The sequence below is a fragment of the Camponotus vicinus genome, unplaced genomic scaffold (genome assembly GCF_025532165.1).
Source record: "Camponotus vicinus isolate PSW18456_S1 unplaced genomic scaffold, iyCamVici1.0 SCAF_4, whole genome shotgun sequence".
NCBI lineage: Eukaryota > Metazoa > Arthropoda > Insecta > Hymenoptera > Formicidae > Camponotus > Camponotus vicinus.
The window spans coordinates 18,737,325-18,758,159 of NW_028141976.1; the positions used below are offsets into that span (position 1 = coordinate 18,737,325).

A 20,835-nucleotide genomic window follows, 5' to 3' on the forward strand; every position below is an offset into this window, starting at 1 on the left:
CAGCGACCGCACGTGCTTGATCGCCTTTGACATCCGTTCACGTTAGATATTTGATCGCATAAATTTCCATGACCCGCATTATGGTCCATAATCGCGATAGGCGTCGACAAACGAGATAGGGACAAATCGGTGATAATAAATGATGATTCAATGTATTTTGTTATATACTCAATAATGTAAAGAATGAGGTAAAACAAGGTAATATTCGTTATAATTACATCGCCTAATATAATGCAATTCACTTATTTTTTCATAAATAATAATTATGTAGTAAATTAAATAGAAAATATAAATTATTAATATTATTATTACAGCTATTATTTTGTCAATGTTTCTACATTAATTTTCAAGATTAACATAATAATTATATTATTACATAATTATTACATAAATAATTGTGTATCTATAAGAATTATTTTAGACTTGATTTATTTTAAGTCCTTTAGATGGTCTATATTCAAAACGCAAAATTTAAGACAGAAGTCTATTTACAATTTTATATATTACATATCCTCTATGTGTGTGTGGAAAATGAGAATAATAAAGGTATGTTTCATTCAAAAGAAGGAATGAGGGAAAAAAAGAAAAAGAAAGAGAAGAAAAGAAGAAAGGAGATATCATAGACAGGCTTCGGCGTTTACGTTAGTTATTCTGTGCCGGACAAGTGATAAGGAAATTCAGTGAGACTGTAAATAAATGTAAAAACACTGCAAAGATTTAAAGATTTTACTTAATCACATCAGAAAGATAAATACAAGTGTCTTCTTCGTTAAACAACACCAAAATTTATGGAAAAAAAAGAAATCCCGAATATTCATTCGTGTTAAAGAGTCCTATATATTAACTTATTATGATTAATGAAATAAAAGTAAATAACGTAATATATCTAAAGGTAAATTTCAACGATTAATAAAGATTAAGTCTTATAATATAACGATAATATAAAAAGAAAATTAATGCTGGACTATATAATACTAAATATTTAGAATAATAATTAATATAATAGAAAATTTAGAATCGTATTTAACATAATATCAAATATTGCATATTGTTTAACATCACATAAATTTTAGCTTAATAAAAGGTTTCAAAATCTTAAATACTTAAAATTGATCATATAAGTTTACGAGTAAGTAATTGATGGATGTTACCTGGAAGAATATATCGAGAACTTGAATTACTCAAGCCGTTAGTTTAATTATTACTTATCTGAGAATCGTACGACCATTTAGCTGAGTGATTTTTATTCTTATCGTGAGAATCGTACGACCAATATGTTTCCTCCACGTTTGAGCGTGTGTAGGCTTAGCGGTCCTACAGGAACTTTTCGCTGCGTGACGTCAATGATTAAAAAAAAACTGTCGGACTCGTTCCGACCTTGCTGGGAGAGATCTCTCGCGGTATTCGATCCCTGATCGACACCGCCTCTGGCCACTGTTATAAGAGAGAGAACTCTGAGCACGGCACGAGGCCGCCTTGGTTGTATGAGAGAGAACTTTGAGCACGGTACGAGACCGCCTTGCAAGAACTTTTGCGAATCGTACGAAACTGCCTTTGTCTTTCGTCAAAACGACGAGAAAGTTCTGAGAACGGTCCAAGGCCGCCTGCGTCGTTCGTAAAACGACGAGAATGTTCTGAGAACGGTCCAAGGCCGCCTGCGTCGTTCGTAAAACGACGAGAATGTTCTGAGAACGGTCCAAGGCCGCCTGCGTCGTTCGTAAAACGACGAGAACGTTGAGAACGAGTAAACACCGCCTGCGATTACTTTGATTTCTCGATCTTTAGAATTCTCGGAAAACTTTCTCCTTTCTCTATATGAGAGAAGGCCGTAGCGAACACTATCGATCCCTTTTCCGTTTCTTTTCGCAGTCGTTTCGAAGAGCAACCGCACGTAACGAGAGCCGAACAACGAAGAAGCTAACAATGGCGGACAGAGAGAGAGCCTTCTCAGCGCCTCTACGGATCTCTTCTTTAGAGAGAGGCCCTTCGCTGCGCCAGCAGCGCCGTGTACATCGGTGAATGTTTTCGATATTGCGCGCGAGTTCAAATTTCTTGAGATCTTTTAACATATTCACCTTTTCTTTTTTCTCTCTTCCTTCTCTCTCGATGAATCAAGGAAAATGCAGTTAAACTTGCTAGTGAAATATATCTGTAGTCATTCCTCTTTCAAAGGACATTCCAAGATAGCACCGAAGGGAGCATTTGGTCTATTTTATCAATTCAACCCTCGGGATTGGCCGCATCGCGGAGAAGCAGCTAGCGCAGCTTTGATATTTTGCACATGAGACTGTTGAGTAATTAACTCAACAAACATAAAAAATTTAAAGAATTAGTATATACGGTTTATTTATCATAAAAAGCAATATGCAGATATATTTTTTCAATTTCAAATGAAGAAAAATGCTAAATTTTCTATATTACTATAATAAAGGAATGCGATTCAGTCCTACATAATAGAAATAATTATAAAAAAAAATAAAAAAATATATATATACATATAAATACACATAAGATAATTATTTTTCATTAAAAAGTTTATTGTAATAATATTAATATACAATTCAAAATTAATTAAAAACACATATTAATATATATTAATATACTTTAAAAAATGCATAAAAAAAAGAAAGAGAGAGATATTGAAAACTCATAAATAATCAAAAGCTTTATCTTCATTGTCGATAGTTTTATATTTTTTTATAGTTTTATATAGTTTTATATAGTTTTATATTTTTTAATAATTTAAACAAAAATTCGTTTGATTAAAGCAAACAAAACCAATGTTCAGGATAAATTGAAACGCTAAGTTTATATCATGTTTTGTGCTGTAATATTTGATATAGCGTGAATATTTTCATATTTTATTATCAATTAAAATTTATGCATTTTAATTTTAAAAAAATTTGGAATTAATTATCGAATATAATTTTAAAGAATGTATTATAATTAACAAGCATTTCAATATGTACGTTTTATTTCCAGGAAAAATTCGTGTTTTATCACAGATTCAGCACGTTAAAAAGCACCTTAGATATAAATTAAATTCGTATTTATCTCACACACGAATTTTTTGATTTGCAGCGAATTAAATGTCCTGATAAACATACTGATAACTAGAAAAACGTCTACTATGTAGTACTCATTTGAAAGGAACGTGAAATTGTAGTCCGCGCGACGCGCACTAACGTTCCAACAGTTATTCGATGCCCACGAAATTGCTTCCGCTCCAGGAGATATTCGTGTTATCTCCAGCGGATAGTATTGCAAAAAATAGCATTTTCCGGTGCTGGGAGAAAAATGAGAGACCAAAGTGTGCTAAATAATCACATAAAAATATACGCACATTCCGCAAAAGGTGTATGCGATTTATAAAAATATCAGCTGCTAGTTTTTAGACGTTTTGTAGTTTATTTTGTGTTACAATTTTGATACATTAAATATTGTAGTATATGCTCAAAAAACAGTTTCGATTGTACCCGAGGGGATAACTGACAATGTTTCGTATAAATACCGGCAAAAATCGATTTTAGTTTGTCGCGCAGCGTGACAACCTTTCATGTGTTTTTCGTAAAATTGCAATAGAAAAATTGGTTGACAACGTTAAAAATATAACTTATTCTGTAGGTATTATTTTACTGCGCAGTTGGTAGGTTATACCGAATAAAAAAAAAATGTTTCTTTTTTCAATTAAATTGTTTGGAATATTAATTGAAAATTGTAATGAAAAATGTGATAAATAATATAGAATGTAATAAAAATTGCACAATAGATATTTAAATGTGCGAGGTATTGCGGTTGACAAATGTTGATAATTATTCGCTTGAAAATGAATGATTCTGCGTTATTGTGTTATAATATGCATTAATTAAAATAAATTTATTATAATAGAATCGATTTATATATGTTGATGCGAATTATTAATTACGTATTGTATGACATTGTTTTATATATATATATATATATATATATATATATATATATATATATATATATATATATATACAGAGTGAGCCATTTTAATTAACGCACGCAATTATTTCGGAAACAAAGCATTTTAGAGAAAAATGATTCAGACAAAAGTTTTATGGTTTCGAGGGGGCCATAAGATGGTATCATTGGTTTGACACTGAAGAGTCATTTGAAGGTCACGTGAAGGTCACTTCAATTTTTTTAAATGGAACACCCTATATATTTTTGCACACTCTTGTAGCTTATCTCGAGAGCTTTCCAAAACACTATAATTAAGTACCTTTTCGTTAAGTACTTTTTGAGTTATGAGGCTTGAAATAATTTCTTAATTTTACATAAACCGTAAAATATCTTGTAAAATATTCATTTTTCGATCATCTTACCTTAATACTTTTACGTACAAAATAATGAGAGGAATCAATTGGTGTAAAGAAAACACATAGTTGTTTTTAAGAAAAAATATGGAATTGTTAATTGCAAATTACATATTTTTTCTTCAAAACAACTATGTGTTTTCTTTACACCAATTGATTCCTCTCATTATTTTGTACGTAAAAGTATTAAGGTAAGATGATCGAAAAATGAATATTTTACAAGATATTTTACGGTTTATGTAAAATTAAGAAATTATTTCAACCCTCATAACTCAAAAAGTACTTAACGAAAAGGTACTTAATGATAGTGTTTTGGAAAGCTCTCGAAATAAGCTACAAGAATGTACAAAAATATATAGGGTATTCTATTTAAAAAAATTGAAGTGACCTTCACGTGACCTTCAAATGACTCTTCAGTGTCAAACCAATGATACCATCTTATGGCCCCCTCGAAACCATAAAACTTTTGTCTGAAACATTTTTCTCTAAAATGCTTTGTTTCCGAAATAATTGCGTGCGTTAATTAAAATGGCTCACCCTGTATATATATATATATATATATATATATATATATATATATATAAAACAATGTCATACAATACGTAATTAATAATTTAAAAAATAATTTTTTATATTGTTCCCTTCTGTCATGGTACTTACATGATATTCATTTGCAAAAACGCGGTTAATAATGATCACGTGCTAATCAATAAAGTATGACAATCGCGCGATATTTTGCACTCCCAATATTAATCGCTTGCTCGTTATTTTATTTACGTTATTATATCGTAGTAGCCTCAGGATGTAATTAACTGACTAAGTATATTTGATAAGGATGTATGTTGATAGGCACATGCTTTCCAAGATTTCTAATTAACTGACTCAAATATCATTAAATGTCTCAGACGAGATATACTTATAATAATAATAGAATATTAAAATATAATATAATAATAATAGAATATTAAAAAACAAGAAATTATATCGTAATGAAAGAAGCATAAAAATTGCACAAAGCTGATCGGCGCTCAAAAATTACGCAACTAAAAATTTAAAATTATAAAATAAATAAAAACTAAAATTCACCATTCATTACAATGTTCAATTGTTCTAAAAAATAATATAAGTTCGCACGTTTTAGAACTATTTTATTTTATTTCATTGTGTGACGCAAATAAAAATAAATAAAATTAAAAATATATATTTACAGAATGTGCGAATATTTTGTTTTAACGCATATTTGGACAATAAATTTCGGTGGAAAAAATCATTATAAAAAATATGCGTTTTTCTAATTCAATCATCAATATAAAAGCACTCAATTTTTGCTACGTAGTTGACAAGTATATATATAATGTAAAGTACGTAAGTCGAACTACTAATAGTTAACAACTAATAAAGACATAATAATCGTATTAATTAATTATTTAGAGAGAGAATGGTAATGATAAAATTAATTGTAAAAATCGTAAAATATGCTTGCAAAATATATGATAATATATACATCGCGACATTTTCTTATTCGAGTTTTATCACAAATAATAACAAGGCAACATGTAAATACAATGTGCTAGATGTAATATTCCGCGCTCTTTTGTATCGTGTAACCGCTTGTTATATACAAATTTTGTGACATAAACGCGCTATCGTTTATGTTCTTGTGTTCGCTTTACAGTCATTCCTGCGACGAATATCGAGAAGATTGTGTCGCGAGCCATCTTATGTGTGTATCATCGTATTATTTCTCGAAATATAATTGCGGCAAATATTACGAGATGCCGAACGCGATCATTAATACAATTTTTACAATTTTGATTATCATCATTTTAATCACGTGATTAATTAATATATATAATTATATATAATTAATATATATAATTAATTAATATGCGCGAATATCACGTCTTAACTTAGTTTTTAACTCTATTCGCATATTTTAATACTTATTAATCACATAGCAAAACTTTGATGTTTGTATATCGACAATCAGTTAAAAAACATGTTTTTTTATGATAAATGATATATGCAATTAAAATCTATCGCACGAATATTCGGCAAAGCAAAAATACGTTTCCGCCGTGCGCGCATATTACGTTCTATAAATATATATATTTTTAATTCAATTTTACTTACTTATGTCACGATACAAAATAATATAATTACTCTAAAATATAAATTATATACGAAATATTTTTTAATGATAGAAATAACATGGTTGCCATAAATGGCAAATTTTAGCTACGCAATTTTCGAGTATCAATAGAATCGTAAGTGCAATTGTAGTTTCAAGTATCAATAGAATCGTTTGTGCAATTGTAGTTTTTGTATTGTTATTTTACTACGATATAGTGAAAAAATACACATTATACATGATTAATGTTGGAAACTGCTATATAAAGCGCTGTATACAATTATATTCTGTTGATACGCAATCCTAATTAACCATGTTTTCACAAGTCGCACGAGTGCCAGGAAAAATGGGAAAAAATAAATAAAACAGAAGGAAAAAGAGGGAGCGAGAAAGAGAAAAAGATGTCGGACAATGAACAACAAGCGATGAAGCAACAACCATGAGCAATTTTTACAGCTTATTTAATTTATTATTTATTATCATTGAAATTAATTGCTTATTTATGTTCGCGATAATTCATTTTATATATAAATGTAATGTAACGTATATAAAATATATTTTAAATTTTGAAAAATTTAAAAAGTACTAAATATAAGATATTTTTAATTTTTATAAGATATTCTCTTAATTTTTATGATATAAAATACTTTTAATTTTTATAATAAATAAAATATTGTGATATATAAATCTATGTAAAATATTTCAACATTTTTTGCTTAAATATAAAATAATAATTTATATTTAACTTTTAAATAATTATTTATTAAATAATTATTTATATTTAACTTTTAAATAATTATTAAAATAACTATTTATATTTAAATTTTAAAAATTATTTTACTTTTTATAAAAAATTGTATGTTTTAATTTATCAATATATAATAAAAGTTTATATACAAAAAATTCAGAAATTATATTTCTTTATACTTTTTATATTACATATTTTTTTAAAGGATAAATAGGAGAAATGTTATTCACAATAATTATTTTTTAAAACATTAATTATTTTAGTTAGCGTTTGGTATATATAACGTATTCGCAAATATTATATACACATATCATTGTATATTATATATACAATACATAATAATATACATATGTAAAATGTATATATATATATATATATATATATATATATATATATAAAATAAAAAGTATTAAGAAAAAGAGCCAAAAGATTAAAATCTTTTTCATACGATTGTCAGTATATAACGATCTAAAATTATGATAATAATAATAGATACAGCCATAAAAAATATTCTACATTATTTTTGTAAGTTGTTTCATATCTGACATTATTTACTTTTAAAATTATTGCTATACATTAAAAAAAATTAAAAAATTAATTTTAACATAATAAGAATATAAAGAAGATATCTCATATATCCATTGTCAGGTAATAGATGATTAATACATTAAGATAAATTATTACATATAAATATGTAGAAAATATATATGTGAAAATATATTAAATATATGAAAATATATAAATATATATTTTATATATATATTCCGAAATTCTTATTTGTCTATACACGATTAAAAATTTATGGCGATCATTCCTGCATTGTTACGTAAAAAATACAAGCATTATATATATTAGATTCTTCTTATATTAGATTCTATTTAAGATTCTTCTACCGATTTTCTTAATTTTTAATCTGCGAAATATTTAAGAAGATATTCAAATACTACATGACTGATTTCAAAATGATTTCATAGAAACTCGTTTCTTATTTCTGTGTAATAGTATCCACTTTTAAGATAATCGTCTTTGTTATTGGAATTGGAGCGAATAAAAAAACTTCTTATTGTATTGTCTTCATCTTTCATGTAGTTCAGCTTTACCCTATAACTCGCACTATATGGTGTTACATCCAGCAAAAGACCCGTCATATAACAAAAACAGAACAAACGTTGCACGTGACATCCTGCTCTCATCTAAAATTTCCTTTATTTTTACGTCGTATACGCTTAAAGAATTTTAGAAACGTACGTTTTAATCGACTATAAAGAGATCTCTTCTTTAGCGTTATTTCATTTTGATGGAATTTATTTAATTACAATTTAAAATTGAAAATTAAAGCTGATTATTGATATAATACTAAATTTATTATTACGTTGTTTTAATTTTACCATTTATCGATATTTTTAATAAACATACATTGTAAGCTCATAATTTTCATAATATTGCGAATAAAACGGTCAAAGTATTCGAATAATAATGAACAATACGAATGTTCAATATTATAAAATAATACACATATTTGAATAATACAATACATTAACAGAGATTATTCCCCGTTTATCAAATTTATAAGAATATTATCAGTTGTTATTTTTTACACTCATATTGTCAATTTTATTTTCTTCTCTGATGTTGAATATTAGGAAGGACGTTTAATCGCACTCTCACTTACATACAAACTTAATCAATTTAAAAATCTTCAATTGTCTAATCATATATCATTAGACAAAAGTATTATTGTTACGATAATTCTTAATATTATTTGTTTCATGATGTCGCAATATTAAATTTTTGCACTATAATGTTTCGCAAAATTCGACATCGGAAAAAGAAAGAAAAAAAAAATACATGTGTGTGTGTGTGTGTGTGTGTGTATTTGTTAAAGAATCCTTAAACAAAATAGTATTACTAAAATAATAGTAAAATAGAAAAATACGTTTTAGGGAATAGTAGTTACGAATAATAATAAGAATGCTTATACTATATGTCAGGCCAATGACCGATTCAGCTCATTCGTGTTTGAAGACAATAATGGAAAACGAGATATATAATTCTGACCACCGTTAAAGAGTAGACATGCTCCTTTCGATCGAAGAACCCCCGCAGAGATAATCGTAAGTGCCAACATACATTATCTTAACCATGTTATCAGATTGCTCATTGGAAGCCACGATCCTCTCGTGTTCCGTCAGATATTAACTAACTTGGCACGCGATTCGATTAATGCGAATATTAAAACTCATTATTCTTAATTTTATAAATCATGCCTATTAAAATTTCGATGTTTATATTATCATTATTTTTGAATGAAATATCTCAACATGAAACACTATCATAAGTGAAAAAGATATAAGTAAGACGTTACAAGAAGTACTCTTCCAAATAGATTTGTATGTTTCATAAATTTTAACAAGTTTGTGACGTTAGTAAGCTCCCTCAATATAAAGTTTGTTTAATAATATTGGCTCGCATTATGTCATACTATCATACGCTTTAATTAAGTATTTATTGTAAAATTCTATTGGAAGACGACATAAAGCACACCTTAAATGTTAGTAAGACTGCTATTCACGTCCGATTTTGTGAATACTGTAAATATTCGTAATGTGAAAAATTGTAAAGTTAGGCAGTCGTAAATTTCCGAAATGTGGAAAATCAAAGCTATCGACTTTTTAGCTTGACAAGCACAAATTGATCGAGGCTTGATCCGTGACGAGAGATGCAATTTCCACGCTTGGAAGTTGCGCGCGATCGTAACAAAGAATCAATACTATCGTGCCAACAACCCAATTTTCAGATTTTGATGCCAATAGAAAAACAAGGAGCAGAAAAGAGGTTTACTTTTGCACAGGCCAAACATACACCTCGAGTTCTTCCCGCGAAATAAATGAATTCACGCGTGAATTCACGTCGCGTTCTAGTGGATTTAATTTGCACCGTCAGACAGGATCGATAGACAAATTATTTTTCCGGTTGAAGCTTTCATATTTTTCATTCTCCCATCGTTCTCACTCTTGCCATCGCACGTATACTCACGACGTGTCATGTGCGAGTAATATTTTACGACATTCGTTTCATCAGCAATAATTACAAGTGAATATTTTTTGAAATATCAGAAACAAATATTCTCACAGAGAGAATTGCGACCCATCAAATATCCAAAAAAATGTTTTGCCACATAAGCGCAAGCTATGCGCAGAAATATGATACAGAAATATATATATATATACAGGGTGACCCATTTTAACTTAGGCAGCCAAATAACTCGAAAAATAAGCAAGATAGAGAAAAATGTTTTAGACAAAAGTTGTATGGTTTCGAGGGGGCCATAAGATGGTATCATTGGTTTGACCTTGAAGAGTCATTTGAAGGTCACGTGAAGGTCACTTCAATTTTTTTAAATAGAATACCCTATATATTTTTGTACATTCTTGTAGCTTATTTCGAGAGCTTTCCAAAACACTATAATTAAGTACCTTTCCGTTAAGTACTTTTTGAGTTATGATGCTTGAAATAATTTCTTAATTTTACATAAACCGTAAAATATCTTGTAAAATATTCATTTTTCGATTATCTTACCTTAATACTTTTATGTACAAAATAATGAGAGGAATCAATTGGTGTAAAGAAAACACATAGTTGTTTTTAAGAAAAAATATGGAATTGTTAATTGCAAATTACATATTTTTTCTTCGAAACAACTATGTGTTTTCTTTACACCAATTGATTCCTCTCATTATTTTGTACATAAAACTATTAAGGTAAGGTAATCGAAAAATGAATATTTTACAAGATATTTTACGGTTTATGTAAAATTAAGAAATTATTTCAAGCCTCATAACTCAAAAAGTACTTAACGAAAATGTACTTAATTATAGTGTTTTGGAAAGCTCTCGAGATGAGCTACAAGAATGTACAAAAATATATAGGATGTTCCATTTAAAAAAATTGAAGTGACCTTCACGTGACCTTCAAATGACTCTTCAAGGTCAAACCAATGATACCATCTTATGGCCCCCTCGAAACCATACAACTTTTGTCTAAAACATTTTTCTCTATCTTGCTTATTTTTCGAGTTATTTGGCTGCCTAAGTTAAAATGGGTCACCCTGTATATATATATATACATACATATATATATTTTTTTCCACGCAGATTAGAAATATATATTAGTTAAGAATAATGAACACCAACAATGTACAATGTACAATGAACACCAACATTCAGATACCATCGTAACATGTATGATGTAACATTCGATTCGAAATCACTTAGTTCGCACAGTCAGCACCTCCGAATCGTAATTCGCGGTATCGTTCGTGGTCGCATCAATGTAATGGAATATCGAGTTGCCTTTCCGATGCAATCCCATTTTCTCACTGATACGAACGCCTCATTCGGTTTTCACATGCATAGGAATATATGTGGTGTCAGTTTGCATCTGTTGCGTGTCGCGCAACAAACTTCATTCACTCGGCTCGCGTATCGATGAGCTGCGCTTTCGGATCACAGGTAATCTTGAATCCGAACACGAAGTTATAACTTTCGTTCGACTGCTGTTAACTATTATTATATACCATAGTTTGTTTATAAAACAACAGTATCGATAGAATACACGAGAAAAATGCAGAAAGATAAACGATAAAATATACCTCGCGTGAATCTCCCTTCCGAGACAGCAAATTTAAATTATGACTTTAAGTGTCGAAGAAAACCGACATTTTTATCTCATGTCAATATATAATTATCCATAAAAATTAATATACGCTGGAATGTTACTTTTATTGGTTTTTCAAGCAGTTTCTCGAATAATGGAATCATTTATTTATTTATTCAATAAAAGATGAATGAAACTGATTCTTGATTCCTTGTTGATTACTTTTTCAAGACTCGATTGTCGAAAGCAATGATAACAAATCATCAAAAATTAATGCAGAGTTTCATCTTGTTCCTAAATGTATGCTTTTATCACGCTTATGATTAGTAATGATCACATGCCCGATCTATAACACGCCAACAAACTAGCAATGGCTAAAGCATTTCATGAGAATATAATTCCTATTTAGTGCGAATGCGTCTCTTACGTATTCATACATTAACGAATACATATATCTACTTTGCCACGATTACGCTGGTATCGAAAACAATTCATTTCAATCCTTCGTCGGTATCTGCCAAGAAATCTTAATCGTGTAAGCATCGCTATTCAATTATAACCACAGTAGCCATTACTTTTCCAGAAACGTTTATACATATTTTTCATCTCAATAATATCGAGGAATCGCATGTTTGCATACTATACATAACAAATCTCAAATGGTATTTTCATTTATCCTTTTATCGAGATTGAAATTTATACTTGATTGAACTCATACTTTGTTACATGTATGCGAATTAATTCGAGTAACGATTATTATTGTAGAAATGTAATATATTCGACGAGATATATAAACTACTTAGAGTTAATTCCAGGAATTAATTGTATAAACTCAGTGTAATTCCTATGCGATAAACTTTCTATTATAAGACATGAAGTGCTTGCTAATAGATTTTATTCTATATGAGAAAATTTTATTCATTAATAAAAATGTTAAAAAATATTGATATTGAAGAACAATGATTCTAATAATTTTCTTTCCAGGATGAGAATATGCATAATTGAATTTAGCATTTTTTTTGAAATTTCCAAGATTTGTATTCTCTTTTTATCATATGATAAAAAGAATAGAAGCATAAAAAGCAATAAATTTGCATACACTTTAATTTTTTTATAAATTAATTACATTTCATAATCCTCTTGCATATTATAGAAAAGAAAAAAATGAAAGAAGTGAAAAAATATTGTTAATTGTTTACATAATAAAATTGGAGAATTTTAATCATTACCTAATTGCAATGAAGATTTTTAATTATTATTTAATCCATTCGATTACGTAATTGTCTAATAATACATATCCTGTGTGTGTTGTTTCATTCTAACAAATATTTCTTAATAACATTTTATATATATATTATTGTTTACGCTATTCTTTGCTCTAAAAATGAATAATATAAATTATGCATTAATTATTTACCAGGTAGGTAATTAGTTATTTACCAGGCAGGTAATTAATAAAATTTATAATTATCGTACGTTTGATAGAAGATCGTGTTTGATAAACTACTGTGTTAATTATTTGTATATTCGATTCGGTGCTTACACAGACTGCAAATTGTACAATTCTCTGAATTTGCATCCTTTGTCATTATTCCAACGAAAGTTCTAACAAAGATAGGAGACTGTCAGAGTATTTACGCTAACAAGATTCGCTATTTACCAAATAATGTACCATTTTCCTAACCATACGTCTTATATGTTAACGAGTTCAACTATCATAAAAGCTTTTTATACATTTTTATTTCAAATAACCTGTTCGATTCTATTTGATTATTTATATACAAAAAGGTATTTTAAAAGCTTTGCCGTCGTTTTAATATTTTTTTAAATTTTCATTTTAATGCTTTTTCCATTTCTTTTCAGCGAATATTTTTTTATTATCTCCTTTTTAATTTATTCTTTCTTTATTCATAATTAATAAAAGTATTGTTATACTTCTGCGTGTTTCAGAGTGCATTAAGAAGTTTTTTCAGTGATTTCGTAACCAACCTATTTACGTCTTTGTTACTTCAAGTATTAATTATATTCTGTTTTCTAAATATTAATTATATTCTCCATTATATGTGTGCAATCTACATATATATAATATTATCTTATATTTACAGATGTTTATTTACAGCAACTTGAAATGCAAATTACAACAACTTGAGATTTATATTTTTTAAATTTGATCTCATTATTTATATAAAGCAACTAATATTTTTTTTGTTTATTTTTTGGAAACGCTTTGAATTTTCATGGGATTTCGTGAATTCAATACATCAATTACACAATAATAATGCACAATAATAATTATTATACAATAATTACATAATAATAATAAAAAACAATTACTAAACTTTCAGTATCAAACTTGTGTTATATTTGCATATTAGAATGGGTTTTCTTTTAGAAAAATGTTTTAAATACAAATTGTAGTCGTAATGAAACCATCGTCAAGACATTACGGTACGTTGCTCGGAACATTATATTGCTCGGAACATTGTTACCACAAACCGCGCAAGGCAAACAATGCGATGGAATATCATTTTCTTATTTATATACTTTCCCTTATTTTTCTAAGAAAAATATTTTAAGTAAGTTAGTAATTTTGTAATAGCAGTTATCTCATAAATTACATGTTTCTTTCATTCGCAAATTACACAAAAAGCTAATCATTCAATAAAATATATTTTACCCTACATTACATCTTGATTAACTCTTGGAAAATTGCACAGACATCTTTTGAATAAAGTAAAGAGAAAGTTGTTGAATGTAGACTCACGATTAATTAGAAACTTGGCTTTTCATGTATGAAAATGCTACTTATGAGCCGAAACTTTCTTTCTTTCTTTTTCCCTCTTCCTTTTTCTCTCTTTACATATCTCTTTTCTTTCTTTTTCTTTCCATATTTGTCGAAAACAGCCAAAATAATTTATTTACAGCCAATTAATTTTAAATTAGAATTCTGTCGCTTTAGAATTCGTTTTCCTTTTTGAGCATGTGCAAGAGATTGCGCTTAAGGATGTTTCATTCAATCATGATTCTGGATATTCACGAGTTAAAGTTTAAAAGTTATAAATGTTAATCAAAAAGTAATGTTTAGTTTCAATCAAAATAATTTCGTGAACAAGATATAATGAGGTATCTGTGCAAAGAATTTTTCTATGTGTATATGTGTAGAAAGTTATAAATTTACAGAAAAATTAGACACGCAATTTTATATATATACGCTATTGTAACTACTATAAACAGAACGATTATGATGAAAGAGAAATTAAAGATGTTTTTTAATTTTGAAGAAGTTATCAAGAAGTTAATACTAATCAGAAGATTAATCGGTTGCCATTTTTAACTTTCTTTTATCGAAATCCGATAATGAGTAATAATGAGATCAAAGCTAGAAACAAATAAATTAATAAAGAATTTCTATAATAGATACACAGAAAGATAATGGAATTTCAGTTCAAGTTTTTAAACACATTCGATAAATAATCTACACATTCGATAAATAATCTACACTCGATAAAAATAATGAAATTATTTCACACTCAAGAAATGAAAAATTCTATTTACTAATCACATCATTGCACTTGTTATAGAATAGCTGTAGAAAATTATATTGGATAAAACATGATTGAGTGCGCACAATAATCACGCCGATAATTATAAATTTAAAATAATACGCAAACAAGCGTAACAATCTAAATGAGCGATCTGCCTTTCATTCCACCGCATATAATATCCTTATCGATAGGAGCTTTTTCGGATTATTTTATAATTACAATAATTATAAAGTAAGTATACGTGTGCGCGCACACACACAACATTGATTATAAAATACTATTTCTTACGGAATTATTGGAAAATTTATCATAACGTGTGTAGCAATATAATTTATGTTAATTAGACAAATGGACACAAGATTTTCATAGAAATTTATATTTTAACGATAATAAAATACCATTTTTAAAAAAGTACATGTTTTTAAACCTATATTAAAATAAAATTATTGATTAAAATTAATTGTAAAATATATTATCTCAATTATAGAATAAACTAAATAGCATTTTAATGATATTTAATTTTGATCATAATATCTGGCCGGCCAATGTAATATAAAGCACCAACAATCTCTTGTCAATACTCACAAATAATGTCCATTTACCAACAAGATATATTATCAGTTTGTTTATTATGATGTATTAATTAGTGTGACACTAATTAGAAATTATCGTTTATCTAACAATATACAGTTACTAGTTAAAGGAACTTGTTTATATTAATTATTGATAATAATTGATGTTACAACAATACTTATTTAGTATAAGAGATTTCAATATTCTACTTAATCATAAATTAAGCAAGAGATATTGTCTAAATTCTAATGAAATAATAAAATATCAGTTTGATCATGCACGAATCAAATAATGTAATATTTTTAGTGAAACTACAATAAATAATCACAAATATAAAAAAAGTTAACTTGTCAATAATAATCTTAATAGCAAGATTATTAATAAAACAGAGCCAAATATATAATATAGTACCTATAAATATAATAAATATATGTGAGGAAATACATTAATCACTACAAGAGAGAATATATATTGTTACAATTCTCTTTCAGATTCTATATTATATAAAAAATAAAATAATAGGAAAAGCAAATTCCACGAATTTACATTCCATGCAAGTGAGCCTTTTATTCGTGCATTCTATATTTATATATTTTTTTATCAAAGTATTAATCAGAAATTTTTATATGGTGTATATTGAAGATAAGATAGACAAGATTTTTAATTTATATTGAAAATTCTCAGCAAAAGAAATTCTGTTTTCTTGAAGAAATAGAGAGCAGTTCAAACTCTGAAGAAATTAATGTGGCAACTTTTATTAAAAGTTACTAGATCTTCTATCAAGATCAAAATCGAACTAATAAAACTCCAATACAAAACGAGCATTGAGAATATTTCGCTAGAGTGTGAAATTTCATCGATCGTTTTTCGAATTACTTGTTGCAAGAAGGCGATTGTGCTTCGAGCCGCAGACTTCCTCTTTCGCTTCGTTACATCGAAATTGGACGAGTATCTCCGTTTTATCGTCCACCGATCTCTCTCTTCTCGACTTCTTTCTTAGTTCATTTTTCAATGAATTGGCGAAAAAATGGCGTAAAAATATATAATATTAAAACTTATCTTTTTTTAAAATACAGAAAATATAATAATAAAAAGACACATTTTTATGTGCATTTTTTTACTGAAGTAATATGCAATTCTCCCATAAAATATTTTTATATTTATATGCATTCTCTATTTACCATATAAATTATACTTTAAAAAAGTCCAAATATTTATCAAAAAACTATTATGTAAAAAATGTTATAATATATTAAAATTTGAGAGATTTTTACAATTATTTGTTTAAATTTGTTCTTCCTATAAAAATATCACAAAATTTTGCAAATATTGAAAATGAACAAAAATTATACATACTATTAAATACAATTTTTCAATTATCATGTTGCGTTATTAGAAATGTTTGACATCCAATAATTTATGTAATTTTTTTTATCGCGAAGAAAATAATGATAGTGTAAAGTAAAAGAATTTTGCAAATTAAAATCATTTATCCAAATCTCATCTCACAAATACAAAAGCTCTTTTATAAGTATTTATTAAATATATGCTCGCGTATTATCACACTTAAGTTTTTCGATTACTTGTAAGTAACGTGGCTATTCACGAAGAGCGTTGCTATTCACGAGATTGCTGTGCCGTTTTCTCTCTATTATTACTCGAATTAAATGAGTGTTGCATGTAATCGTGCAATGGGAGACAATCTTGATTTTACCTTCCAGAACAAAAAATGGAAGTCGAACGATCTATGTCTAACTATCTATTAATAAACGGATTTCTTGAATACATTCCGATTCATGATTTGATTAAAATCGTAAATAATGTATAATACTGAATAGTATTGAATATTATAAATAGATAAACATTAATATTACCATAATAGCTTTATACACATTCAGTAAATAAAAATATCGGAAATTATACTCCAGATTAATTTCTCGTATCAATAACATAGTCTGTTTTGTGTAAGCTAACGTACGTGCAAAACATACAGCTCTACTTGATAAATGAACTGTTTATCCAGTACGAGAAGCATGAGATGGTCAAGAAGGATCCAACTGCTCGTTGTGAGATAGTCGCTCTTGAATTCCTGAGGAAAGGAAATGTGGAATATGTACAGCATGTTATGTGGGACATGGGTATTGTACGCAAACTTGCGCGCACATCTGCAGGTGTTAATTAGTGAAACGCTTATTGTTTGATTTGACGCATTTCACCTCGTTTGCGAAAATAACATGATGTAGGCCGCAATAGCTAAATATTCAGTATAATGTTGCAACGCAAAAAGTAAATGTAACACACAATACGTTGATTGTGTTGACATTCAGAAACAAATCAATTATAGAATAGATAATATAGACTAGATAATTTATTTTTGCATATGAAAATCTTTGCACAACAAACGAAACAGACAAAAAAATTTATCCTCGATAGATTTCAGAATAATTTCCCGTTTATAAATTGCAAATTGTTGTCGTTTTGGTGATGTTCGCGGTTGTCGCCGATGTTGATTGTATCACAGTGACAGAGTAATTTCGCGTTGTGGTTTCATCCATCTTACCAAACTGTATAAATACGATAGTTATATCTACACACAAGATATATATTTAGGAAACGGTAGACTATGTCATGCAGTGCCCCAGGAGTTTATACATACGAATACATTATTTATACAAAACATGTAAATTTAGTGAGTGATATTATATATACTAAGCAATTTATTAACTCTACACTTTTAATCATTAACTTGAATAAGAAGTCTTATTCAGGTTAATAATTAAATCTTTAGATTAATAATCTTTAATTAATTCATCTACAAAATATCAATTTTTGAAGATTATATTTGAAGAATATATTAAGAATTGATAATGTATAAATTGCGCGCTTATTATAAAAATAAAACAACTTCAATTTCTCAAATATAAAATTAATTAATTTATTAATTTTTATCTTTTTATTTATAATTTCAATGATTTAATATATAATTTGACATTACTATCAAATTTAAATATAAAACATTATATTTTATATTCTGTTTTAATTTCATAAACATATACTATTAAATAATATTCAACATTTGTCTTGTGTTCATTTTAATGATCTAAGGACAGACCATTTCTATAATATGTTATTGAATGCAATTAATTAAATTATACCAGCACACAATGAATTCCATTCATTATATACCTATCGTTCGTCTGTAATGTTAAACTTGAAGGTGTTAAAATGTTAGGTAACATCTTATGTAACAAGATTATGCAGAAGATATATGTGTGTGTGTGTGTGTGTATGTGTGTGTGTGTGTGTAATATAAAAAACTAAGATATAATTAAATATAAAAACTTTATCTCTCTATAAACTTTCATTAAAGTTTGTTATAAGTATTTTTTGTACTTTAACAATTTAATAAATATTTTATAATATATCACGGAATAATATAATCGCTACGATAATTGCTTTTTAATTGAATATATAATTATCATAAGTAACTACAATGGTTGATGAAAATGTAATAAAATTCTCGAAAGATAAGAAGCTAAAGCGACGATTGTGTAAACGATATCGAGCAGTATCAGCATAAATGTTTCATTTAGCTCCAGAAGAAATTGCACGCTGTGATTATCTTTACTAATTACTTTTAAATTGCGGGGTAAAATGTAAAAGTCAAGAAGTCGCTTTACGTGAGATATATAATAATGACATCTTGACCCGCGATCGAAATTAACGCGACTACAACTCGGTCTCATTTTCTCGAATTTTTCGCGTACCCTCTAGCACGTTTTCCTAGCATTTTATTTCTCTCGCTGATTTCTCACTTCGACGCTTAAACTCAACGCCAACACGTTCTGATTTCGCGTACTTTCGTTCGTTTCTCACTTCGTAATTTTCCGCTAGAAAAAATTACCAAGTTAAACATTTAATTAATTGTTGATATGTTGTTACACTTAGATGAAATGAATAGTTTAACTTGACGGAATTGTCAATGTATAAATAAATGTGCATAAATGTTATAGCATTGTATAAATGTGCATAAATGCTATATCATTGTCTTTCTATGCTATCAGCTATAAACCTCGCCGTTGCTATAAATCTGATAATGAGTGAAATGTAATGGAAGAAAAGTTTTAAAGACAGTAGACAAAAGAAGATAAAATAAAAGAAGTTAGTGTGTAATAATAATAGGAGCAAGAAATTTTGCACATGATACAATGATGTATTATAAATAACTTTAAATATATATAATAAATAAAATGTATAAAAGAAAAAAATAATTGCCTGTAAACAAGTAAACCATTTATCATTTTTTTATTAAGATTGTGAAAGAGAAATCTAAACGCGCGAAACTACATAACGTAATTATATTTCATTCTTCGAATGTCTTACAAATTCTTTGACATTTCTTAATTAAAATGAATAATTTGTAGAGAAGATAATACCTACATTTGTCTTAGTAATTCTATTTTTTACAAATCCAAAGAATTTGTCATAAATTTTAAACAAATTGCATATTTATTTATTAACGGTGGCTGAAGAAGCGTCGTAACGAGAAAGCATCGGATTTCGTAACACGTACTTTTATGCAAATTTGACTTGTTCCATTTCACTCCTTTAGTGAAAACCTCGCTACATAAAGCACAATGTAATTTCAAGGTAATATCACCTTATGCATTCTCATTTTTCCTCACAATACGCGTCCGCGCGACACGAAAAAGTACTTCGATACAAGAAACAGAGAAAAAGATTTGCAGATACAATTTATTTAAGATTCAAGAATAAATTAAATTGCTTTAAATTGCTTATGTCATTGTAGGTTCGCCATTGAAACTCAAACAACCGTGA

General features: G+C 27.8%; 2 protein-coding genes across 4 annotated transcripts in view; one reads left to right on the forward strand and one right to left on the reverse strand.

Annotated features, from left to right (window-relative positions):
* Positions 1 to 20,835, forward strand: part of Glurb (metabotropic glutamate receptor B) — a 149,944-nt gene that overhangs the window by 89,179 nt on the left and 39,930 nt on the right. The gene's annotated exons all lie outside the window — the stretch shown is intronic.
* The window catches only part of Csn7 (COP9 signalosome subunit 7), a 95,298-nt gene that overhangs the window by 28,239 nt on the left and 46,224 nt on the right, over positions 1 to 20,835 (reverse strand). Inside the window, exon 4 of one of the 3 annotated variants that reach the window (XM_083096056.1) lies at positions 17,933 to 18,085. The exons of 1 other annotated variant lie outside the window; for it this stretch is intronic. In XM_083096056.1, coding sequence (XP_082952182.1) covers positions 18,039 to 18,085 — 47 coding nt within the window. In that variant the 3' untranslated portion in view covers positions 17,933 to 18,038. Of the gene's footprint in view, positions 1 to 17,932; positions 18,086 to 19,544; positions 19,887 to 20,835 lie in introns of those variants that run through there. One more of the 3 variants, XM_083096055.1, reaches the window with a different exon arrangement.